This window comes from Lagenorhynchus albirostris, chromosome 8 (assembly GCF_949774975.1).
Source record: "Lagenorhynchus albirostris chromosome 8, mLagAlb1.1, whole genome shotgun sequence".
Taxonomy (NCBI): Eukaryota; Metazoa; Chordata; class Mammalia; order Artiodactyla; family Delphinidae; genus Lagenorhynchus; species Lagenorhynchus albirostris.
This window is the reverse complement of record NC_083102.1, coordinates 5,752,688-5,778,819: the sequence shown is the minus strand read 5'-3', so window position 1 is coordinate 5,778,819 and position 26,132 is coordinate 5,752,688. Positions and strand designations below refer to the sequence as shown.

Here is a 26,132-nt window from a genome sequence, read left to right as displayed (position 1 = left end):
AGGTTCTTCTCACAGGCCAGCCTGTTTTCCTGGCGAGGCCCCTGGGTTCCCAGGGTTTGGGGGTCGGGCCTACAGCCCATCACAGAGGTATGCGACCCTTTCTACCGCCCCTGGTGGCAATACCCTGTACCTGTTCCCAAGGGGGTGGGATCCACCCATCAGGCATGGACCTGGGCACCCCAGCGAGCAGGTGAAGCCCGTCCTGCCGCGCATCTTGCATGAAGACACTGGCGCACCCACCTCTGCATCAAGGGCTGCCTCTGCCCGGGGAGGCTTGTCCTTGGCTAGACGCTGAGCTCTCAAGGGCAGACACTGTCCTCTGCAGCGTTTCCTCTTCTTGCACGGGGCGGGGAGCCAGCCAGGGCCTGGCATGGAGGGCTCTGTGGTTGCGGAACATGGGCCCCTCCCGGTGTAAGAGGGGCTGCTGGGGGCGGCTCCCCTCAGGGCCTCTTAGGGTCTGAGCCCCACTTCCCCTTTCATCCCCTCTGGGCAGGTACTCCAGCTGCCTCCTGTGTACACCTCCAGGGCCTTCACCACGCGGGGCGCGAAGCTGGCCCCTGTGCGGGTGCCCTTCTGCTCCACACCCGAGAGAAACAGCCGCCTCGATTCCGGCGGGAGCAGCACTGGGTCCCCGCTGTCACCCAGGCAGCTGAGGAGCCGGTTCCTTGCTTCCTGGCCTCTCCCATGCCACTCCCCACTCGAGTGGCGCTGCTGTGACACTGGAGGGGCTGTGAGGCCACAGCCCCTCATTTCACCCCAGGGGGCCAGGCCCAGACGAGTGTGAGGCCCCTGCTTCCCGGCACCCCTTCTCCCTCTGAGATGGGGCTGGGACACCGTGGGCAGAACAAAAGACGACGTGTTTCAGAGCACTGTTAAGGACCTGTATTTTGGTTCTTCACAAATGGACAATTTGCCAAAATAACGACAGTCTGAGGCTTTTTTCTTTGGCCGCGCCGCGCGGCTTGTGGGATCTTAGTTCCCCGACCAGGGATCGAACCCCGGGCCCTCGACAGTGACAGCGCGAAGCCCTAACCACTGGACCGCCAGGAAGGCCCGGTCTGTGGCTTTCTGAAGCGTCCGCTTCGCTCCGCAGGAAAGGCTTGGCCTCGGAGGACCTCGGGCGCCGGGACCGTGGGGCTGGACACCCTGAGAGTCGGGAGGGTCCCGGGAGGGCCAGAGAGCAGGCTGAGGGCTGGGCTCCGCAGGGGCTCTGGCCGAAGGGGGTGGGACCGAGAGGCGGGCTGGGGACGCGGTGGCGGGCAGGCATGGCCTTCCCACGGGCGGCCTGGCGAGGGCTTTGGAAGTCAGCGGACGCGGAGGACAGGCACCACCGCCGCCCCGCTCCTTGCCCTCGGAGCCCCCGAGGCCGACAGCCGCGTTCCCTCCGCGGGTCCGTGGGCGGCCGGTCGGGGTGTCTCAGGCCGGCTGCAGGGGAGCGGCGGCGGCGCAGCCCACTTTGTTGCTGAAGAGACGCGAGAGGCTGCGCTTGGGGGCGGTGGGGCGCGGCGGCGGGGCGCGCGGGAGGCCGCGCACGTCCCAGAGGCGCAGCGCGCCGTCGTGCGAGGCCGTGTAGAGCACCTGGCCGTGCACCTGCGGGCGCGGGGCGTGGGCGGCGCTGGAGGGGGTGCGCCACCGGCCCCCAACCCCGCGCCTCCCCGCAGCTACGGGGTCACGTAGGTGGAGGCCCCGCCCTGCCTCGGGCCAGCGGCGGCCCGGGCCTCGGCGTGAGCCGCGAACGCCCAGGCCGCCTGATGGGAAAGGCTCAGCCCAGCGGGCCTCGGCCCCGGGGAGGCGCTGCCCGCGGGGGAGCGCTGCTGCCTGGCCCCCCCGCTCCCCACTTCCCCTCCGAGGCAGAGGCGCAGGCGGGCTCGCCCTCGCTCAACCAGCCACGGGCCCCCGGAGAGAGCTGGAGCGCCTACCTGGATGCAGTTGATGATGAAGGCGTGGCCGCGGAACACCCTCCGCAGCGCTCCAGACTGGGCGTCGAAGGCGCGCGCGCGGGCGTCCCCGCTCCCCGTGAACACTGTGAACACACGGCTGCACTCGCCTCCCGCCCGAGAGCCCTCGTCCCCTCGGGACTCCGCAGGGCGGGGGGCGTGGATGGACAGGGCGCGGAGAGTGCCGGGAACCCTCTCCGGGACCCATCCGCTCGCCTCCCAGGGATGTCATAATTGCAAATGCGAAACAGCAGAAGCCCCTTTAAAGGAAGGAGGCGGCACCTTCCCTATCTCAGTACTTTCCTGTGAGTTCAGGGTGACGCCCAGGGTCCCGGAGGCGCCCTCTGTGGGCTGCAGCCGGCTCTGCAGGACTTCGGCTGCCCCACCGCCCTTGGGTCAAGTCAGCCTCCCAAGTCCTTCCAGGTGCTTCCACCCCTCCCGGACTACCACCTGGGCCCAGCTTCCTACTCTCAGGCCATTTGGTGGAAACCTTTGGTGAAGCTTAGCTTCCCTGCCGGGTGTTTCTAGCAGCTCTGAAGCCCCTGCCTCGGGGGGTCATCCCTCCCTCCCCCCACCGTCTGAGCAGCCTCTTGGGGCAAGGACCAACCAGAAACTCATTCCTCCCCCTCCTCAGTAATGAACTTGGCCCTCCAAACACAACCCAGCGCCTCCGGGATTCACTAGAGGGCCCCTGCCCAATTTCTCCCAGGGGGAACCTCCCGATTCTGCCTCCCTTGGGCTTTTTCCTACATTATAACTTAGTCCAAGAGTTCTCAAACTCCCGAAGGCAGGCTGGGCCCACCTGAGTTTCTGATTTAAGGAGGTCTGGGGTGGGGCCTGAGAACCAGCATGTCTAGCCAATTCCAAGTAATGCTGATACTGCTGGTCAGGGACCACACTGACGGCACTGGCCAGAGAAACTCCCTGGTCCACTTATCATCTTAGCCCGGGTTCTCCCAGAAGCTGACCCTGACACTAGGTTTCGAGTGCAAACAGTTCATCTGGCAGGGCATTGCAGGAAGTGGGGAGAGAAACAGGAAGGAAGGACTCCCATGCAGGTGTTTAAGGGAGCAGGTGACCGCTGGGGGCCCTTGGGAGAAGGGGCGGACCGGGTCTCAGAGTTGTTCCACACAGGGACAAGGACACTGGGCTACTTATCCGTCAACTCCCAGCCCTCCCATGACCTGCCTCACAGGAAAACACCCTCGGGCAGAGGCCCTCAGGTGCTGCAGCAGGAAGTGCCCCTGAGCGTGGTACCCATAGCATCTGCTACAGCCACCCAGCAGCCTGAGTGAGCCACAGTAAGCACCCCCTGGGGGCCCCCTGTCCTTGGGGTGTCTATTCCTAATCCCGTTTCCTGTGTCACCTGCCTAGTCCCAGGTTTGCTGCTAAAGCTACTAGTGAACGTGGACTTGGAGGGAAAGTTTCATTTCTCGTTCTCTTCAGCTCCTTTCCTGCCTTCCCCTCCACCAATGCACTGTGGTTACTGGGCATCCTGAGGGTGGGAAGAGGGCTCAGAATTAGGTCTGATCATCCTGTAGCCTGTTGACAAAGACCAAGGACCAAGTTCCTTAACAGCGGGCAGCAGGTAGGGTCTGTGGGATTTGTCGCAGCGGCAGGTTTCATCCCAGCCTCTGCCACGGGGAGGCGCTCTGGGCCACGTTCTTCTCTTTAAATTAGAGGTCCCCGACAGGAGCAGAGCCATAATCACACTTACAGGCTTGGACACAGGAACAGGAAAGAAATCATTTTTCTGCCTCAGACACCTAAATCCTGAGGGCATCTCATGCTCTATTTTCGGAAATCCATTCTATCTTCATCTAACACCTGTGCTGTGAAGTCAACTTGAATTTTCCACTGTGGCTCCTCCCCCACCCCAGTCTGCTCCCTCACTGCTGTGCTAGGAAGATGGTTCTCAGGCTCAGCTTCGCCTAGGGGGGCTGGCTTCCTGCTGCAGGGGGTGTGTGTGTGTGTGTGTGTGTGTGTGTGTGTGTGTGTGTGTGTGTGTGTGTGTGTGTGTGTGTGTGTGTGTGTGTGTGTGTGTGTGTGTGTGTGTGTGTGTGTGTGTGTGTGTGTGTGTGTGTGTGTGTGTGTGTGTGTGTGTGTGTGTGTGTGTGTGTGTGTGTGTGTGTGTGAGAGAGAGAGAGAGAGAGAGAGAGAGAGAGAGAGAGAGAGAGAGAGAGAGAGAGAGAGAGAGAGAGAGAGAGAGAGAGGACACTGATGGCAAAATATAACATTGGGGATCGTTTTAGGAAGGACATGTCCAGGAACCTGGGAGCCCCACTCCCATGTAGGTGTGGTGAGGTTGTGGGTTTTGCTTCCCCAGAACAGTGCCTGTCTTCTGCATGTGTCTGGGGTGTAAACAACTGGCTAGTTGGACAGAGCCAGGAAAGCCCAGATGTGTGACAGTTTGAGACCTGTGCAGCAGAGAGATTGCTGACTACCCAGTAAGCCACACTGCCCTTCTTTCTTTCCAAAATAACCCTGATTAATCCTGGTGGCAGTATCCCCAGATAAGGGTTTTTATTATTCTGTCTCTTTTGCAGGCAGTGGTCAGATAGATGTATGCAGAAGTCTTTGGGTGGAGTCTCCAGGAAGGATCTTTAAAGGGGCCTACTCATCTAGGAGACACAACATTTTGCCCTTCCCTCCTCTTCTTCCTGCCTGCCTAAAACGTATGATGGCTGGAGCTCCAGCAGCTATCTTGAACCATGAGGCCCCCCCTTAAAGATGGCCGATACATCCTAAGGATGATGAAGTGAAGTGAAAAAAGGAACCTGGGTGTCTAACAACTTTGTGGAGGCATCCGTTCCAGCCTAGACCACCAGCCTCTGAAATTCTTCTACCTCAGAGAAAAATAAACCACTATCTCATATAAATCCGTCATCTGGACTTTCTCTTATCTGTAGTCAAACCTAATGCCGAGTGAAGCCAAACCCATGCGGCCCTCAAGTCTGACTGGAGTTAAGTGGTGTCACCGTCTCGAGAATTAGAATGTGTCCCTGAGACCTGCTCTTGACCTGAGGTCCTCTGAACAAGCAGGTTGCTGCACGTCCTAGTGGGGTGAAGGTGGGAAGGAGCCCCTACACCCTTATTTGGAACTTCTTTTGCTGGAGGAACAAACACGTGCACTGAGGGGCCACAGCTGCCGCCCTTGGCCGCTGACCGAACTGAGTGGCAGCTGAGGCTCAAAGAGGGAAGAGTGCAGAGAGGTCTGGGCGAGAGCGGATGTGCTGCGGGGCGGGGCGTGAAGGGGACAGGCAGGCTGGGGCTACGGGGAGGGCGGGGTCACTTACAGGTGCCCGCGTGGTACTTGAGGGCGCTCACGCTGTGTCTGTGGGCCGCGAACGTGCGCACACGCTCGCCCGTGTCTGCCAGCCAGCACTTGACCGTCCTGTCGGCGCTGCCCGAGTACACGTGCCGGTTCACCAGCTGGGGGGGGGGGCGGAAGGGAGGGTCGGCACCGGACACGGGTACCGCTGACCGTAGGGGGCACCCCGTAAGCCCCTCCAAACCTCTCTCTGTGGAACGTGGAGAGGGGCACGTGCAGGTCTCAGTGGAGACACTGTGGACAAGCCAGAAATGCCCCTGCCCCTGGGTCGCCCCCCACCACTACCCACTCCAGCACCCAAGGTCACGATGCTCCTCTCTTCCCCTCAGGGCCGTGTAGCTCAGGCAGACCCGGCTTCAGATCCTGACTGGCTCTTGGCCAAGTCAGTGACTCTGCTCTCAGCGGCTTCACCCGCAGACAAGGATCACGCCAGACCCTTCCGTGCTGCTCAGACACGACCGTACAGCGCTCAGCACCCTAAGAGCAAGGACCAGAAAGTGTCGGCCAGCACTGCTGCTGCTACTGCCAGGTGTCTCTCTTCAGTAGTTTCCTACAGCTTGGCCCCCGGGAAGGTCAATGTGACTCCACCTGTAGCTACTTCGGTTCCCTGGTACTGTTCCAGCTGAGAAAAGGGCACCCAGGACAGGACTTTCACACTGGACTTCTGCTTGGGGAAGGGAGATAGGAGAAAGCTCTAGAAGTAACCTGACTGACCGCGGTGTGTGTAGGGTGGCCCTCTGCTGGGACCGGAGCTGGACACCCAGGGGCCATCATTGGGTCCTCCCCCCTGCCCCTGGACACAGGTTCCCCCACTTCCCGCTCACCGCTGCCAGCTGGAGTGGCATTCACACCCCTTCTTGGCGTTGCAGGAGGTTAGGAAAGGGGCTGGGAGACAAAGGAAGGGCATGAGGAAGTCCCCCTCCCAGGAGCACCCCTGCCAAGAGGGACAGGGTACTAGCGTGAGGGAAGCCCAGAGACAATTGAAATAATACTGCAAATTTCCCTACAGCAAACAGCACGCAGCCCAGAGAGCTCCCGACCAGCACAGCACCTCTGGTTATCGGAGACACGGACGAGAACCGAAGGCTGGCGGAGTGGGGTACTCAGCTGCCGTTAGCTGGCTGACAGCACCAGGCCTCCTCCCACTTTGCAGGGCCCAGGAAGAGGAGGGCAGGCTACAAGCCCCCGAGACAGCCATCCAGGATGCTGCTGGGGCCCAGGGGGTCGCTGGAAGCTTAGGAAAGATGAGGTCCTTCTCCCAGGGGCAGCAGGCAGTGGGCCTAGTTTGTTTTGCGGGATCTTAGTTCCCCGACCAGGGATCGAACCCGTGCCCCCTGCAGTGGAAGTGCAGAGTCCTAACCCCTGGACCGCCAGGGAAGCCCCTGGAATGGGCATCCTTAACTCATCCCGAGTCCTCCTAGCTCGAGCACACACTACCTACCCATCTTGGCCACTTTCCACTCCAATTCCCACAGCTGACTCAGTTTCCCCATATTACTTCCCAGTTTAAATCCCGGAGAATAGGACTCTGGCCCAGTGCATCTTTCCACCCCACAGCCACAGCACAGGTCAAACTTGGCCTTGGGCCAATCGCTACAGCAGAGGAGGTGGAATCTCGAGGGACACGTATACCTCTTGGAGGCAGAGACCGAGGGTGGACCAAGTGGGCGACAGGCCTGGCCTGCGTCTCTCAGGCCCCGCCCTCTGGTCCTACTGGGGTTACGACTGGCCCAGCCAATGGAGCCTGGCTTCTGGCCTCTCCCGCTGGCGGTCCACTCCCCGAGGACAGGGCCGTGTGCGATGTCCGCACACCCGAGAGCTCCTGCAGAACATCGCCCCGTCCTCCCTCCATCTGCACCACCGTCGAGAAGGGCAGGGGGACCTGCCTGGCATCCCCACCTGCTCTCGGCCTTCGGGGCGCCCCCGTCAGCCCTGTGCCTGGAGCCTGAATGTGGCCCGGCTTCCCTAGGTGCACACGTGTCCTCACTGTGCCCTGAGATCCCTGCACACATACTGTGCTCCCCTTTACAAATCCTCTCTGTGCTGATCCCCCCTCATCTTCTGCGGGAAAGCCACCCTCCAGGACCCCTCCTCATGCTGCCCAGCACTGTCTGCATCCTGCCCCCGAGGCCGACTGCCACTGGCCCCCAGTGTTTCGACTGTCCCCCCACCAAGTGTCACTCCCAGAGGCAGCCCCAGACCTCCAGGGACCACATTCTCCAAACGACCCACTGAGGCTCCCAGACCTATAATAAGGGGAGTGGGTACGGGCAGCCTGTGAGATGGAGACCCAGTGGCACATCTAGGCCACTCGGCCTCTGCAGCTCTGTCTGCCCCGCCCCGTGAAGGAGGCACTGAGCGTCCACAGCGGCCGAAACAAAGAGAAGACGCCTCCTGTGCATAGCGGGTGTCCCGACGACGCAGGGCCTGGCGCACGTGCTTAAAAAGCAGCACACTTTCAAAGCACAGATCCTGAGCCCCGAGGCTGATAAGCGGGCGGACGCCTCACTGCGTGCTTTGGCTGGTTTCCTGAAAGGACACCCGCGGGGAGCAGCAGGGCAGCCCGCGGAGACCAGAGAGGCTCAAGGCAGATGGGGAAAGCAGGACAGACCCTGACAGGGCGAGTCACAAAGGCCGGTCCAGCGGAACTCCCTCCCAGCAGCCAAGGCAGCTCCGAGAGGACGGGACGGGGCTTATGGGCCATCTCCCTGCGTGTGACCCACCCAAGCAGAGGGCAGGCCTGGGGCTCTGCTGCTGCGGCCCCAGGGGCGCGGCCTCGCCCTCCCCTCCGCTCACGACAGGCCACGCACAGGGCACCGGGAAAGAAGCAGCTGGGCCACGTGGTGGGCAGAGGGCCGGGTGCAGAGCACAGCCAGGCTCCGGGCACTCAGCCTCCTGTCGGAAGAGGCTCCCCGACTCCAGCACGGTATGGGCCCAGACACACCTTATGAAAGCTGCTTGTTAAAAGCACAGGTTGCATGCTCAGTCCTGGGTTCAAATCCTGTCTCTGCCCTTTACCAGCTGTGAGACCCTGGGCAAATTGCTTGCCCACTCTGAGCCTCTGTCTTCTCATGTACAAAATGAGAAAAAATAATCACCCTTACAGGTGGCCGTGAGGATAAGTTCAATAATACACACAGCCTGATCTAACCCGGGAGCCGGTACGCATCCCTAAAAGGCAACAGCGACCTCTGCTCCAGCCCCTCAGGCTTTGGCAGGACAGTGTTTTGTAGGAAAAGAACGGAGGGCCTGACGACACTGCAGATGGGCAGGTGCGTGCCCCGAGCCCTTGGGCTGCCCCACACCTGGCAGAGCCTTTCCTGTTCCTCTCTGGCTGTACTGGAAATGTTTATTTCAATATCTCATTTCAAAGGTGGGTACATAGGTGTCCCTTTTCCCGTTTGCTATACTTTGTTTGAAATGTTTCATAACTAAAAATTAAAAAATATGAAGGGACAGGAAAGAGTCTCCACTTTCTCCTTCTTCACAAGGACCCCCCGGTTGAGCCTAGACCCTGGAGCCCCTCCAAAGAGCAGGGGTAAAGGAGCGGTCCCCCTCGGCGGTCAGCGGGCTTGACCTTGAGTTTGTTACTTGGAAGTGAGCCCTCACCTCTGCTCTGGCCCACCTTCTCCGTAGGAGGCCTGTGCACTCCTGCTCTGCCCCCACCTGGCTTCTGGAACCCTCTGGGGTTCACGTGCTTGACCCTGGATACACATCCCACAGTGAAGAGGAAAGGCAGAGGCCCCCCAGGGCTTGGCCGATTTCTTGGGCCTCGCCTCAGCTCCCGGAAAGTTCAGAGTGGGCCGTAGGCCTGCAAGGAGGAGGTAGGATGCTGCAGTGGGCCGATGGTTCAGAGACGGGCATAGGAGGCTGCATAGCTCTGTGAGCTTCCTCTCTTCTCCCAAGCCTCTGAAAAGGTGGCCCCCAAGTTTATCTCAACACACAAAAGGGCCTGACCTGTCTCCCAGGGACGGTTTAAACACCACAGCTCCATGCAACAGGCCCCCGGGATCCCAGCGGACACCTCACACTCAGCCTAACGGGAAACCATGGATGACAACTCCCTCGCTCTCCACCTCCCGGCACGAGCGCTTCCTCCCTAAACAATGCCAGAGGCCAGGCCGCAGGGCTCACAGAACCATCCCGGGTCTCCAGACCCCCGGGAACCCTGCCTGCCTCTGCAGGGCGTCTGGGAAGGCAGCCCACCGCTCGCCCAGCTGGGGGGGGGTCGGAATTCTGGGAGGTCCCCAAGGAGAGATCCTTCCCTGGCTTAGTTGGCTCAACCTGCACGTGGACGTGCAGGAAAAGGACAGAGGAAGGAAACAGACATGCAGACGTGAACCGAGGGTCACCTATTTGGAGAAGGTAAGGTGAGCAGGGGCGGGGGGTGGCGCCCAGCAGTGACAGCAGGGTCCCAGGGACGGCCCTACGTGGCCAGGGTCTCATGGGCTGGGGCCGAGACTGGCAGGTGGCCCTGCAAGTTTCTGATGGCAGCGGGGACGTGGGGAAGTCCTCCTATTAAAGAGGCAGATGGAGGGGGGAAGGGTCTTCCCCGACCCCATGGTGGGGAGAGGGAGGGACCCTGGAAAGCAGGCAAGGCCAGCACACCCAAAGGTCACCCGCATATGCGTCTCCCAAGTCGCGGTAACCTAGATCTGAGTTTGTACCGGGGAAACACAGCAGGGAGACGCGACGATACAGCATCCAAGCTACAGGGGACGTCTGAGGGGACGTCATATTAAAGCAAAGGAAGCCTGGACGGCCGGGAGTCGGCAGGTCCTCCGTTTCTCGGGAAGGCGCCAGGCCATCTACTGTGGAGATGGTGGCCCTGGACCTCATCGAGCAGAATCTTATCCCCCAACTACTCTGAAAAACGGGGGCTTTTCTGCCTCAGTCCCGCCGTGGGGCGAAGCAGGCTGTGACTTAACAGCTAATGAAGTAACTAACCAACAAACCAAATAACCGCGTGTTTCCTGAGGCAAGTGCCACTGCTGCCGTGGCGTCAGCGCGTGTGCTGCCTTTGTGCCTGTCCCTTCAGGCTCTGCGCTAGGACCGGCCTCTACAGGGGGCCCGCTGCTCCTGACGCTGGGGGTGACCCTCCCCGCCCAAGCCGACAGCGTGGGCCCTGCCTCCTTCCAACTCTGACCCCAGGGGCCTCCACACACTGCACTGTGCCCACCCTCACCCCGCCCCGACCCCATCCCACCACCCAGCAGGGCCCTCCCGCCACGCCCACCCCCCACCCCCGCCTGGGACCCATCCGGGACAGACCCCGGTGTGTGCTCATGGGAACAACACTGACTTCACTCTGGGAGCTCCCCACCCCACCCCAGCGGCACCCCACACTACGAGCTGGCCTGGCCTTCGAGCTGCTCACGGCCTCCTGAGTACCCTCCTGCAGAGCCCGCAGGGCTCCCACCAGCTCTGCTCCCGGGCACATTCACTTCCACTGCTGTGCGCGACGCCGGGCTCCACACCCTGCAGGCTGACTCCAACATGGGAGATGGACTTGCCCCTGGGCGGTACCAGGAGACTGAGCCCAGAGACCCCACGCGCCCTCAGGAACCCAGAGCCCGTCCCTCCATGCCCCGCCCAGGACGCATCCCCACTGCCCCCTGCACACCTCTCCCCATCACACACGGTGCTGCCTCCCAGGTGCCTGCCGGTCCTCCCTTCGCCTCCCCAAATCCCGGGATCAGACACCGGGTGGCTTAGGGACCGCTGGAGAGCACAGGGAACTCTACTCAGTACTCTGTAACGGCCTAGATGGGAAAAGAACCTAAAAGAGAGTGGATATATGTGTATGCATAACTGATTCACTTTGCTGCACACCTGAAACTAACACAATATTGTAAATCAACTCTACTCCAATAAAAAATTTAAAAAAAAACAAAGTTAAAAAAAAAAAACAGGTGGCCAACTCTTAGCTCAGTAACAACCAGTCCCCCGCCCTGCCCCCATCACTAGAAAAATGCAATTTATCCAACCAAACATGGGCCCTCTGCCATTCACCAGGGGCCAGAGATGATTCTGTCCAAGCAAAGTGGAGTCCTTCTCTACTCCACCGGTCCTGGGGCCCTAGGGCTGCCCTTCACCTCGAGAACCCAAAACGGGCCTCCTGGCCTGGCTCTCCAGGGGACTGCCACACACTGCTTCCTGTCACCTTGAGGCCACCCCCATCGCTTCATCGGTGGCTCCCCAGACGCTCGGTGCCTCTGAGCACTGCACCCCAACCTGCTCACCTCGGGTGTGGGAACTGGCCTGGAGAAGGGAAAGGGCTGTGGCCACGACCCGGGCCAGGAACATTCAGACCCTAATATCTAGATAGAGGGAGGGACCGTATGCTGCAGACATGCCCGCCAGGTGCAGGCCACACATCCTCATAGCAACACATGCTTCATAGCAACAGTATCACAGGCTGACGGGCGTCAAGAACAGGCTCTGCGGCAGGCACTGCGTCCGCTGTCAACTCACTAAATCCTCACGACAACCCGGGGTGGGCACAGCTCCATGCCCGAAATCCCTGATCCAAACCTCGGCCGATGTGTTTCGGGAGTTTTTGGATTTGAGGAACACACTCATGTTTCCACAGCAAAGGTACACGTAGTCCCAGGAAGTGAGATTAAACTTAACTACAACCAGCCTCATATCAAAATGAGTTTCGATGCCAAGCCTAAGAAAAAACCTTCTTTTTTTTTTTTCTTTTGGATTTAGGAATTATGGACCACGGTTTGTGCGTAGACGTAATCCTCACTTCACATGGACGGAAACCAAAATTCATGTGTTGGCAACAGCCCTACCCCTGGTATCTGTGAATGTGACTGTATTTGGAAATAGGGCCTTTAAGGACGTAATTCAGTTAAAATGAGGGCATTAGAGTGGAACCTCATCCAGTATGACTGGTGTCCTTACGAGAAGAGGGAATCTGGAAGCAGAGGGAAGACGGTGTGAGGACACCAGGGGAATGGCCGTCTACCAGCCGAGGGGAGAGGCCTCAGAGGAAACCAACCCTGCTGACACCTTGATCTCGGACTTCCGGCCTCCAGAGCTGTGAGCCAATCAAGCTCTGCTGTTTAAGCTGCCCAGTCAGTGGTACTTTGTTCCACAGCCTGAGCTGACTGGTACCCTGGGTGGGGCGGCAGCTCAGAGGAGGAGCCAGGGGCCTCCCTGGCAGCCAGGCCGGCCTCACCTCCAGACAGATGACGGAGCCCTGGTGCTCCTGGAACACACGCAGCTGCTGCCCACTCAGGATGTCCCAGGCTCGGACGGTGGCATCTGTGCTTCCAGTGAAGGCCGTGTGGCCAGGCGTGGCCAGCACCAGGCAGAGCACGGCACCTGTGTGGCCCCGCAGTGTCTGGTGGCAGCAGCCGCTGGCCACCTGCCAGACCTTAGCCGTGCCATCCGTGCTGCCCGTCACCAGGAGCCCCCTGGCCACGGCCTCCTCCGTGCACGGAGCCCCAGGGAGGTCCTGGGGGGCAGAGTAGGCTAGAGTCAGCACGCAGTTGCGGTGGCCCCGGAACTCCCGGGCCACCTGCCCCTTGTCCACACTCCAGGCTCGAGCTGTCCGGTCGTAGGAGCTGCTGAAGAGCTGGTTGTTGGCGACCAGGATCCTGGTGGCAAGAGGGGAAGGGTCAGGGGTCAGAGCGCACAGGGCTGCCCGGCAGGCTGGCGTCTTACGTGTTCAATGAGCCCAGGTGATGGGTGAGAAGAGTGAATGGTCCCAGTGACTGGGAGCCCCGAGTCTGAGAAAATCTCAAGGCTGAGGAATCTGAGGCCCCCTGCAGCAGGGGAACAGTGAGGGAGCCAGGAGAGCCCACGGGGGGGGGCGGGGTGGGGAGCAGAGCCTGCCAAACAGTAACTATTCATGACTCCTATTCTCATTTTGATGTATGCTAAGACTTTCTCTGCAGAAAATACACATCTGTCTCTAGCACAGAACTCTGTGTATAACTTCAAAGGGCATGAGGGTGGACCCGAATTTACACACCACCCCCAAAGGGCTGCGGCCTGAACCTGGAATGGGGCGTGTCGTCTGTGTGGCCACAGAGGGGTCAGGACCCCCATCTCAGTCTCAGAGGCACCCCTCTTTTAAAAGGTCTTGCCTGGGAGCCTAGCACGGGCAGGAGGAAAGATGGACACGGAACAGAGCAGACCTTCCTTCCGCGGCCTCTCACCTCTGGGCGGTTCTCACTTCCCACAAGTCGTTAAGGATGCAGCACGAGAAAAGCACACTTTCTACTGATGGCTTCTTCCCTAATGCCAGGAGGTACGGTCTTCACCACGTGTGTGTTTCTAAAGGAAAGTGACGACGCGGTGCCTCGGGCGATGTTCTGGCGGCCCGAGTCCTGCCGGGTGTGGCCTGTGGCGGCAGGGACGCCAGGCCGGGCCGGTGCCCCCAGAAGCTCACACACCTGGCCCGGCTCTGAAAACACGAGAACTGTAGCCCATGTTCTCACCTCAGGGCCATCACGCATGTGTGAGCAGTTACTTAATAATGCAGATATGCACCCACAGATGTTTAGAACAGACAACTGCTCAAAAGAGTGTGTGTGTGTGTGTGTGTGTGTGTGTGTGTGCCTGAGCGCATATGTGTACTTGTGTGTGAACATGTGTGCACTTGGGAGCGTCTACACCCGGCAGAGCGTCATTTCCAGCCTTAATTGTCCGGATTTCCTTTTGAGGAGCCACTGATTCGTTTCCAGGTACAACCGGAGGGCCGGCTGGTCACCTGAGATGTGGCTTTCTCCCACCCACCCCATCCTCTGTCAGCCCTTCCAGCCACTCACAGCCTCACTAGAGGAGGCGCCGCAGGCCCCCACTTCTCCTCAGTCACAAACTTCTTTCTCAAGAAAGAGTGTGGAAGAGGCCAGCAAGAGCTGAAATACGGGTCCCAGTTCCAGCCCTCCTCCACCCCGGCCTGCGTGGTGCTGGCTGGTCTCCCAGGACCCCGGGCCTCGCCTGCTCTATCTAAGGGGTGTAGGTGGGATAAAAGCTCAGCTGCAGGAGGCGGGGGCTGGGGCAGAGCTCTATGAGGTCCCCAATGGGGTCCTTCCCCACTCAGAACCATCGAGCCAACACGAGCCTTGTGCCTCTCTGCTCAGCGATGCTCCCCTGTTCCCGCCCTGTGGGAGCACCGTTCCGTCTACAGGCAGCTGGTACTCCGGGCAGTTAATGAGCGGGCTGACCCACCGCTTCCACCCACCGTGTGCTGGAACATTAGGCCGGACGGGTCCCACCTGGACCCAGGCTCCACAAAGCTCACGCTGCCAGCATCCCCTCTGGCTGAGAACATCCTTCCGTCCCTGCCCCCCACCCTGCCAAATGCCCGCCTGCACTGGGCCCTTTCCCTGCTTAGTTCGCTGCCCAGGCAGCTGCCCTTCCTGGTCAGTGAGGTCACGAGGGCCCCGGTGCCCAGACTCCTGCTCATACCGGGCACTCCCTCGGGAGTTTGCAACGGGCCCCAAGTTGCAGAGATAGTGTCCAATTGATCTGATCACCAAGGAATTTCCATGGCTCAGCTCAGACCCAAACTCAATACATTTTTGCAAAAATTCAAACCTCCATGAGAAGGAAGGTCTGGGATATCTTCAACAGCAACACGGAAAGGAGAGGTTTAAAAACACCCTCGACTCCCTCTTCAGAACAATCCCCATTCTGCCCCTCCTCCGAGCCCCCAGTCCACCATCAGGTACCAATTAAGCCATTTCCTGTGGAATTTGTTCCCTCGGTGGGAGCTGTAGCCTCCAACCCCTTTCCCTGCACCCAGCTGGGGGCAGCTGTGCTGCCAGGGCCATGGGAGGGCTTTCAGGCTCTGGTCTAAGTGTTGGTGGTGCCTCCCTGCCCCACCCCCGCCTCCCAGCCCCCCCAACCTGCAGCCCTGGGCAGTTAGCGCTTGCTGCGCTGGGGACACTGCTGTCCTTCCACTGCTGTTGCTCCGGACTACCTCCCCGCATGTCCACACGTGTTCCCCAGGGAAGCTAAGTTCCTCCAGGGCAGGGGCCCCACAGCCTACATCTCTGTCCCCTGGGACTCAGCCGGGTACCATGAGGAGAGGCCGAGTCCTCCCCGCCTGGCAGGCACACCGACCTGTTCACAATGGACGTGTGTCCCCGGAACACCTGCAGACACTGCCCGGTCAGCACATCCCACTTCCTGATGGTGCAGTCAGCACTGCACGTGAAGGCGGCTTCGTCCTCCAGCTGGCAGAAGGTCACATAGCTTTCGTGCCCTGCAGGTGAGCGGGGGAGATGTGAGCACAGCAGGGCATGCCAGCTCCCGTTTTTCTTTGAGAATGTTTGAGATGGGGAGGAAGGGAAGAAAGCAGGGGGCGGCGAGTGTTTGCAGCAAGTCCAGTAGTGACTAGCGTGTTGAAATGATGCTTTAAGTCTGGGAGAATCTCAGGAATCGTGGGGGCCAGGAGCAATTCAGGCGGCACTTAGCCTGCCCTGGAATCCTTCCTCCCTCCTCTCCTTCCCTCCCGCTTCTTAGTCGTCTCCTTTTAGGCTTCTTCAAACTTTTCAGCTACTTGTATTCACTCCGTCATTCAACAAACCCCATGTTACAGACGCAGGAAGTACAGAGGCCAAGGGCATGGTCTTCGGAACCAGAATGCCTGGGCTAGAAGCCTGGTGCTGCTACTGGCTGCCCATGGGCAACTTATTTCACCTCTCTGTGCCTCGATTTCCTCACCTGAAATGGGGAGAGTGACAATGCCTATCTCACGGTGTTCCTGTGCGGCTGTGTAAACGCTAGGCGTGAGCTGTTCTTACATTTGGGGACAGACACTGTGGTAGGCAGAATTCTGGCCCCGAAGAGAGCAGGTCCTAATTGCTGGAACCTAGAAATGTTACCTTTCTTGGAAGAAGACACATTTATAGATGCAATTAATTAAGGATCTTGAGACGGGGAGATTGTCCTGGATATCAGGGTGGGCCCTACACGCCATCACAAGCATCCTTATAAGAAGGAGGCAGAGGGACTTCCCTCGTGGTCCAGTGGTTAAGACTCCATGTTCCCAATGCAGGGGGCCCAGGTTCGACCCCTGGTCAGGGAACTGGATCCTGCATGTCGCAACTAAGAGCCCACATGCTGCAACTAAAGATCCCGCATGCCGCAACTAAAGAGCCCTCATGCCACACCTAAGGCCCGGCACAGCCAAATAAATAAATAAATACACACATAGAGGAGGCAGAGGGAGATCTGAGGACACAGAGAAGGCACCGTGAAGAGAGAGCAGAGATTTGCAGGTGCTGGCCCTGAAGATGGAAGTGATGCGTCCACAAGCCAAGGGGTGCAGCAGCCATCAGAAGCTGGAAAGGCAACGGCATTCTCCCCTACAGGTTGCAGAAGGAACCCAGCCCTGCCAACCCCTTGATTTCATCCCAGTGACACTGATTTTGGACTTTTGGCCTCCAGACTTGTGCCGGAATAAACTTGTTTTAAGGAAACCCAGTGTGATCATCGGTCACAGCCGCTGCAGGACACAAATACAGAAACAGACATAATTAAAACACATTCCCTGCCTTCAAACAGAGCAGCCAGCCCAGAAGGAGGGACAGTCAGTCGAGCTTGATACGTGCTGGGACAGAGCGTGACGAGGGTTGACAGAGCAGAAGCCTGGGTGTGGCAGGCAAGGAAGGGTCTACGCAGTACCCGTGTCTGTCGGCAGAAGAGGAAGAGCATCTGGGAGAGAAGCTAGCACACACCAAAGCAGGAGGGGCCCCTGGGGCCAGAATTCAGGCATTTGGCAGAAACGGTGGATTAAGTAGACACAGTGAGGGTGGAGGTCTGGGACGGAGGGAGGGCCCCGCAGTCTGGGGTCTCGGCCAAGTGCACCTGGTCATCCTCTTACGGGGCAGTTGTCAGATCTTTTGACTCTCACCCTGGCTGTGGGGTCGATGTTTACCACTCGACCATTATTAAGCAGCCCAGGAATCCTCCATCCTTGGACACGGTAGGGCCTGTTTTTCAGGTAAAAGTGTTTCCATCTCGGATATAAGCACTTCCAACAGCAAACTGAAGCTGACTCTACTGGAGAAGAATTCAGGGACCAGAAAATCAACGGAAGCAAAGGAATGTTAGACCTAAGAGCCACTTCACAGACGAGGAGACTGAAGAATTCAAATAATAACACATGGGAGCATCATATTTATTACTTTAAGGATTTCGATCAGATTATAAAATTTCATCTAGATGTCTGGTATCTTGTAGATGGGGAGTTAGAATCTCCTGGGTAGTTTCAAGCTGATTCACACTTACTTTTTTTTTTTTTTGGCCCTGGGGTCAAGCTTAGTTTCTCTTGGAAGAACCCAACTTCCTGAGTTCTAAGAAACAGAATTTTTTTTTAAAGTAAGAAAGAAACGTTTTCCCGTCTTCTTGGAATAGCACATACCAGGCCTCTAGGAAAACAACATTTGCGTAAATTAAGTAAACACGGGAAGAGGTTGCAGACTGTTTCCCTCAAAGTGCGCATCAGTTTAAAAGTCGAGGGCAGGGCTTCCCTGGCGGCGCAGTGGTTGAGAGTCTGCCTGCCGATGCAGGGGACACGGGTTTGTGCCCCGGTCCGGGAAGATCCCACATGCCGCGGAACGGCTGGGCCCGTGAGCCATGGCCGCTGAGCCTGCGCGTCCGGAGCCTGTGCTCCGCAACGGGAGAGGCCACAACAGTGAGAGGCCACGTACCGCAAACAAACAAACAAACAAAAAGTCGAGGGCAAATGTGTTTGGCAAAACACAGCCCAGCTTTTTGCCAATCCCAAAATGTTTATCAAATATCTGAGGATTCTCAACGAGCTTCCCCCGAGACCGGATCAGCCATCAGGAGGGGTCGGGAGGACGCAGCACCATGAAGAGTGCCCAGTGCTAACCAAGGCCAGGAGAGGCTCCCTCGGGGTGTCACTCCCATGCCAGCTCCTTCCGTCCCATCTCAGCGGCATCTGACAGCAGGAAGGCAGAGCGTCATGTGAACCCGTCAACCAGGCCAAGAAAAACACTGAAAATCCAAGCGTGGCACCTAGACTCGGTGACACTGCAGCCATTAACCAAGACGGTGGGAGTGGGACAGCTTTTCTGATACGCAGAAGTAAAAGAACGGATGTATACACTGATTGCAAATCAACAGAAATATAAACAGACTTGAAGAAAAGAGGTGATAATAAAAAGTTTTTCAATGTAAAAAAACTCATCCCCGAAGCTGGGCCCGGCTGATCCTCTCCTCCCTCAGGGGACTGGCCAAGCTGGCGGGGGTCCCTGCATCGCTCAAGGCTCTCCCCCGCACAAGCCCCTTCTCCAGCACAAGACGCCCATCTCACATCTGACAACCCAAGAAAGCGATCCGGGCTCAGAGCCCTTGCAGCACAGGGGCCCTGGGGGCTGCGGAGCGCGCCCCTGACTATAATCCACAGGCTATAATCCAGAGACCAACGACAGGGCTCCACCGCCCCAGCAGGATCACCAGGGGTGGAGGAGTGAGGGCTCGGAGAAGGGAGGGCCCATCATGTCTCCAGGGACCACAGCGCCTCGGCCACAAGCTGTTGGAATTGTGCAGAGTAAGCAAGAAAGCCAAACTAAAAATAAATATTTTTGAAGGGATATAGAATGCAGATAAAATGCGGTTATTCTGTTCAAAAGAATATGCTGAGGCTCAGGGTTTCCTGCCAAGGTAGCCGGCCCCGTCTCCCGGCTTGCACGCCCCTGGACTCGCCGGAGGGTTAGAGTCCAAGTGCCCCCTCCCCACGCAGCAGCAGCTCGCCGCGCTGGAGACCAGGGTCTGCAGGGGCAGAGGGGCCTGGAGTGGGCACGGCCCAGCTGAACACGCCTTCAACTCAGCATGAAAACCCTGCTGCCCCTGGCGTCTTTCGTCTGCCCCCGTGGGTCCTCGTCTTCTCCAGCCTGCGCCCTGCAGCGCCCCCCACCCGCTGTGGGCTCCCGGTCTCCTCCGCTGCCCGCAGGGTTCAGACAGTCGGGAGCCCCAGGAGGGGTCTCTAGCTCGGGATGTGCTGGCCGAGGCCCTCAAACCACGGTCACGCCTCCCCGGAGGGAGCCCCCTCCCCAGCCGTTTCCAGGCGGCAGTGACCGCTCCCACCCTCCCTCCTTCAGGCCTGGGGATGATGACAGCTCCTCTGGTACTGGCCGTAAGTACAGTGGTTCCCCACACTCTGCGCACATTTTACAAGCGTCCCTTTGTTAGACTCTCCTCGAGTTACCATTCTGAGGTGCCAGTTGTTTCCTGCCGTTGTCTGAGCACGGGAGCCCTGGCTGGAATGGACGGGGTCTGACAAAGCCACTGAGGACGCAGGCTTGGGCCACCCGCCCCCGAGCTCCCAGCCCGGGCTGATGCTCTGCTCACTGCTGCCGCCGCAGGGCCTGTCCTCAGCCCAGCTTCACCCGCTCCACAACCCTGACCAAACTCTCTCCGGCCTCCATCCCCATTCTCCTAAATCCGCACCCACAGGGGAGCTCACCTGCCCCAGACCGTGGTCTCCGCAGAGCTTCAGAGTGAATTGCCAGTATGGGCCTCCTTCACATCCGTACTTAAAACAAACTTTTTTTTTTTTTTTTTTTTTTTGCGGTACACAGGCCTCTCACTGCTGTGGCCTCTCCCGTTGCGGAGCACAGGCTCCGGACGCGCAGGCCCAGCGGCCATGGCTCACGGGCCCAGCCGCTCTGCGGCATGTGGGATCTTCCCAGACCGGGGCACGAACCCGTGTCCCCTGCATCGGCAGGCGGACTCCCAACCACTGCGCCACCAGGGAAGCCCAAAACAAACTGTTTTTTGATGGAATTTTTCCTTGACCAGGACAAAGTTAATAACGATTTGTTTGTGTCTGAAAGTCTTCCCTGTGTTCCCACGTGCCCGTTTAAAAATACGTATGAGATGATTCAGCAATCCCACTTCTGGGTATATACCCAAAAGAGGGGAAAGCAGGGCCTGGAAGAGATATTTGCACACCCATGTTCACAGCAGCATCACTCACAATGGTCAGGAAGTGGAAGCAGCCCGTGTCCACCGACGGATGGTGGATAAAGAAGAGAGATGAGATCCACACGGCAGAACAGCCTTCGGCTTTCAAAAGGAAGGACATTGTGGCCCGTGCTACAACCCTGGGGACATTGTGCTGAGTGAAATGAGCCAGTCCCCAAAAGACAACTAATATGTGCTTGCACTTATACAAGGCACCCAGAGGAGTCAGGTTCCTAGAGGCAGAAAGTAGAACAGTGGATGCCAGGGGCTGGGGGAGGGAGGAACTAGGTTATTGTTCAGAGGGGACGGTTTCAGTTTTACAAGAGGAGAAAACCCCGGAGGTGATGGTGGGAATGGCTGCACAACATTTTGAGCGTTTAATGTCTCTGAACTGTATATTAAAAATGGCTAAGATGGTGAATATTATGCTGTGTGTTTTTTATAACAATTAAAAATTGTCTCAGTTCCAGGTCCTCCTGGGCCAAGAGGTGAACCCTGACTACCCCAGCCCACCAAGTTCCTGCTCTTCTGAAGTGCACACAGCCCCTTAGTTAAGCAGTCGTTCTCTCAATCCAATCTGCAAATTCCCTGGGGCGGGATCCGAGACTCTTGCAGCTTTGAATCCGACACAGGCACCCAGCGCAGTCAGGCCAACAGGCAGGTGAGGGGGAAAGGGCTCTGGGCCCAGAGGGAGGAGCGCAGAGGGCTGGCAAGCCTCAGTTTCCTCATCTACAAAACGGGATGATGAAGAGTTGTGGGAGGCAAATGAGGAAGAGCTTTGGAGCTGGCATGGCACAGTGCCAAGGGGTGCTGTGACTCACTTCGGGCGTGAAGGATAAGACAGCAAATACATGAGCTAGGAACTCTTCATTAACTGGCTTGATGCCCACCATGACCTTGTGAGATTAGGTTCCTCTTGTCATCACCCCCAATTCACAGATAAAGAAACTGAGGCACGGGACTTCCCCGGTGGTCCAGTGGGTAAGACTCCACGCGCCCAGTGTGGGGGACCCGGGTTCGATCCCTGCTCGGGGAACTAGATCCCACATGCATGCCGCAACTAAGAAGCCCTCATGCTGCAACTGAGGATCCCGTGTGCCGCAATGAAGATCCCATGTGTCGCAACTAAGACTTGGCACAGCCAAAATAAATAAATAAATAGGGCTTCCCTGGTGGCGCAGTGTTCAAGAATCCACCTGCCAATGCAGGGAACATGGGTTCGAGCCCTGGTCCGGGAAGATCTGGGAAGATCCTCTGGCCCCCAACTGCTTCTGCACCGTGAGCTCGTCTGCAGAAGGAAAACGCATGGCAGGAGCTGCCAACCCAGGCCGCTCTGCCCGAGAAATCCAGGTCTGACCCACCAACAGGCTCTCCTTTGAAGCCTTCTGTGGGCCCCAAGCTATGCAAGGAGCTGACACTCACCCCGAGGTGGCAGTGTCTACAATGGCAGTGGAAAGAGCCTGGATTTGGAGTCAGGAGACCTGCAGGGTCTGCCGCTGATCAGCCGTGTGGCCCCGGGGGAGCACAGCTTCCCTGCAACTCTGTCCTGCCCAGAGCAGGGGCCACACGGTGGGCGAGAAGCCTCTCTGCCGCCGACCAGCCACAAGACCCCGGACAAGCCCTGCAACCACACTATGCTTGGGGCGTGCTGACAACAGCACCTGCCTCACCATGTGCGTGTCTAGGAGACACTTAGAATATGCTGCGTGTTCTCCTGTTCTCATCTATAAACTGGTGTTATCATAGCAGCACTATTCACAATGGCCAAGACATGGAAGCTACCTGAATGTCCACCGACAGATAAATGGATAAAGGAGATGTGGTGTGTATACACACACACACACACACACACACACACACACACACATATATACACACAATGGAATACTACTCAGCCATCAAAAAGAATGAAATAATGCCATTTGCAGCAACATGGATGGACCTAGAGATTATCATACTAAGCGAAGTAAGTCAGAAAAAGACAAATACCATATGATATCACTTATAGGTGGAATCTCAAATACAATGCAAATCAACATATCTACAAAACAAAAACAGACTCACAGACATAGAGAACAGACTTGTGGTTGCCAGGGGTAGGGAGGGAAGGAATGGGATTCGCAGAGGCAAACTATTATATATAGAATGGATAAACAACAAGGTCCTACTGTATAGCACAGGGAACTATATTCCATATTCTGTGACAAACCCTAATGGAAAAGAATATGGGAAAGAATATATATAAATATATATGTATAACTGAGCCACTTTGCTGTACAGAAGAAATTAACACAACATTGTAAGTCAACTATACTTCAATAAAATTTTAAAAATAAATAAATAAACTGCTGTCAATTGTTATTTTATTTTATTTTTTGGCCGTGCCACGCAGCTTGTCTTAGTTCCCCAACCAGGGACTGAACCCAGACCCTCAGCAGTGAAAGCGCAGAGTCCTAACCACTGGACTGCCAGGGAAGTCCCTAAACTGCTGTCAATTCTATCCACCTCACAGTTGCAAGGGTTAATAACATAAGAAATATGTACATAGAAGGGTATTTATAAAATACAGGGCACTAAAATGTCAAGACATTTTTATTAATATTTCACTCATACAAAAAAAAATCCTATGGACTTCCCTGGTGGCGCAGTGGTTAAGAATCCACCTGCCAATGCAGGGGACACGAGTTTGATCCCTGGTCCGGGAAGATCCCACACGCCACAGAGCAACTAAGCCCGTGTGCCACAACTACTCAACCCATGCGCCACAGCTACTGAAGCCTGCGCGCCTAGAGCCTGAGCTCTGCAACAAGAGAAGCCACCGCAATGAGAAGCCCGTGCACCGCAATGAAGAGTAGCCCCTGCTCGCCGCAACTAGAGAAATCCCGCGTGCAGCAACAAAGGCCCAACGCAGCCAAAAAAAAAAAATTCCACAGAGGAGCAGTTGGCAGGTCCTTGCTTACCATGGGGGCCACACAAGGATTATCACACACCCAAAATGACTCTCTCACAAGTCTATTAGTGCAATTTCAGGATAAGCAAAGGTTACTTTTGTTCCCTCTGTCCTTGACAATTCTTAAAGTGCAAACCCTTATAAAAGAATCGACCCTGTCAGCAGTTTTTCCGTTTGATAGCGTTTTCCCATGGAGTGGGAAGGCCTCCAACTAGGGCAACAGAGGGTCCAGCGTGGCCTTGCTAGGAAGCAGGTTCTGGTGTCCTGCGGGGACGAGCCGCTGTGAGGGTCACTAAAGTGGTGTGAAGGGGACTTGCCAGGCACAGAGCCGGGTGAGGATGGCAGGGCAGGGCTGGGCAGGACTGTGGGCCCTGGGGGCGGAGCCGGGTACCCACGGGGCCAGAACCACCCTGGAAAGGACTGGAGTTTCCTGAGGCAGAAACTGGCCTACAAACGGGGCTCCCACGAGGGGTCCCAGGCCCAGGGCTCCCCGGGCCAGCCGATCAGCAGAGTCACCTCACAGCTTGTTAGAAATGCCAATTCTGGAGTCCTACCCCCAAAGGCTCAGTGAAACCCAGACCTAGGAACCTGCATCTCTGAAAGCCCTCCAGACACTCTTCTCATGTTTGGAAAGCAATACACACTGGATTTAAATTTTCTAACAGATCCATGCCTTGGCAGTGTGTGTGACTATCTGTGCGTGGTGGCCAACTCCCCATTACCTACACCAGCTCCCAAACAGCAGGCAGTCCAAGATGCATCCCTACTGAGTTTTGATGTAAAACCAACAGGGTGCGACTTCCCTAGCGGTTCAGTGGTTAAGATCTGCCTGACAAAGTAGGGGACACGGGGTCGAGCCCTGGTCTGGGAAGATCCCACATGACGGGGAGCAACTAAGCCCGCACGCCACAACTACTGAAGCCTGCACACCTAAAGCCCGTGCTCCGCAACAAGAGAAGCCATCGCAATGAGAAGCCCGCGCACCGCAACGAAGAGTAGCACCCGCTCGCCGCAACTAGAGAAAGCCCGTGCACAGCAGTGAAGACCCAACGCAGCCAAAAAATAAATAAAAAATAAAACCAACAGGGTGGGACTTCCCTAGCAGTCCAGTGGTTAAGACTCTGCGCTTCCACTGCAGGGGTCACAGATTCGCTCCTCGGTCGGGGGGAACTAAGATCCCACGAGCCTCATGGCCCAGCCAAAGATAAATAAATAAATAAATGAAATGAAATGAAAAAAAGAAACCCAGCAGGGTCAGGATCCGCCAATACGGAAGCTAATTTACTCCCTGTGCCTAGATGAGCCAGGAGGCCTGGGGCAGGCCACCCAGGATTTGCTGATTATGGTGGAAAAACCAACAGTGAAAAATAACTGTGCACACAGTGCAGGCAGCCTGGTGCTTCCACAAGGGGCTGTAGGAGCCACTCAGACAACAGAGGGACCTCACACTCCTGTGCTGCAGGCATGTGACAGGGACCCGAGGTAAGAAAAACGTCCACCTCCCCTTGAGTAAGCCACAAATATAAATCGGTGTGGGTAGACTGGTAGGGCTCTTTCGTAAAACAATATTTACGCCTATGTGTACCTCCTGCTATTTCATGGACTTTCCAAACATGCCAAATTGCAGGTGAAATGAGGCAGTGAGAGAGCAGGGCAGGGGGGTCGATTGAGGGAGGGGGTTTTCGACTCTGCCCCACCATGGGCTGTGTAAACCGCTGGCGAACTACCTAACTCCGTGCCTCAGTTTCCCTGCCTGCATGAGTGGTGGGAAAACAGTACCACACCATGCGGAGTACACTCCGCAGTGCCCAGGCCGATTAACAAGCCACCGTTGTGACTACAAAGGCCCCGAGAGAGGAAATGTTCAGCCAGAGGTCACAAGGCCAGTGAGAGACGAGGGAAGCTGAAAGGGGCAGAGCTGCGATTTCTTTTTGTTAAAACTGCCGTGATGGAAGGGATTTCACCCAGCGGTTGACAGGTGATCTGCGCCCTCGCAGCCTCGCCCCTCGGCTCACTGGCCCGTATCGCAGCCCCCTCTGCACTCCCACCCCACCCAGCGCGATGGGCGCGGGTTGGACTTGGGGGAAGGGGTCTGCGGACAAAAGCGCCCAGGTCTAAGGCAGGCGAGCGGCAGAGAGGAGGACAGAGAGAGAGGTCGCAGGACGCGGCCAAGCGGGTCTACCTTGCAGGAGGGCGCAGCACTGGCCGTCCGCGGTGCTCCAGAGTCGGGCCGTGCCGTCCTCGCTGCCCGTCAGCAGGCGCTGCCCGTCGGGGCTCAGGCTGAGCCAGTTGATGCCCCCGCGGTGGTCCGCGCAGACCCTCAGGGCAGACCCTCCGCCCCCCATCCCGCCGGTCGGGCGGCGGACTTAGTAGGAGGCTGCGCCCCTCTAGGGAGGGGCGCCCGGGTATCCTCGCCGCGGCTCCCTGTGGCTGCGTCCCGCGGCCATAGCGGGGCCCCCGGCCCCCGGCTCCTGCGGAAGCACGCGGCGCGGGTGAAGCGCCGGACGCTCGCTCCCGTGCGCCCACCCGGCCTCCCGGCCCGCGGAGGCGGCGGGGGCTGCGCTGCGCTGGGTGGCCCACTCGGGACTCCCGGTCCCCTGGTGCAGCAGTCGCAGCCCCACCGGCGCGGAACGCCTCCCTTGCCCGCGCCCCCAGGGAAGACCCGCACCCCACCTGAGCAGAGGCGTCCCGGGGCGCGCGGGAAAGCCCGGACCTCTTCTCGGGGCGCCGGGGACGGGGAAAACACGGGAAGCGGAGCGCCCCGCGTACGCTCCCCGGCCCGCTCCGCGCGCTCCGGGCGGCCGAAGCGAACAATACAGTGCAGCCTGGCTCCTCCTCAGAGACCACCCCTCAACCTGTCCCTCCCACTTTCCTGGCCTGCGCTCCCGCCCCCGCCCTCGCCCTCGCCCCCGCCCCCGCCCTCGCCCTCTCGGGACAGACCTCAGCCCGCGGT

The 26,132-nt window shown here is 57.9% G+C and overlaps 1 protein-coding gene across 1 annotated transcript; it reads right to left on the bottom strand.

The window, feature by feature from the left end:
- Positions 1-1,272: 1,272 nt before the first annotated feature.
- Positions 1,273-25,967, bottom strand: WDR86 (WD repeat domain 86). The gene is made up of 7 exons (XM_060155884.1): positions 25,853-25,967; positions 25,362-25,650; positions 15,355-15,496; positions 12,458-12,878; positions 5,234-5,369; positions 1,920-2,023; positions 1,273-1,590 (listed from the first exon to the last, which is right to left on the bottom strand). The coding sequence occupies exons 2-7, from the start codon at positions 25,522-25,524 to the stop codon at positions 1,417-1,419; spliced, it is 1,140 nt and encodes a 379-aa protein (XP_060011867.1). The 5' UTR covers positions 25,525-25,650; positions 25,853-25,967; the 3' UTR covers positions 1,273-1,416.
- Positions 25,968-26,132: the final 165 nt, after the last annotated feature.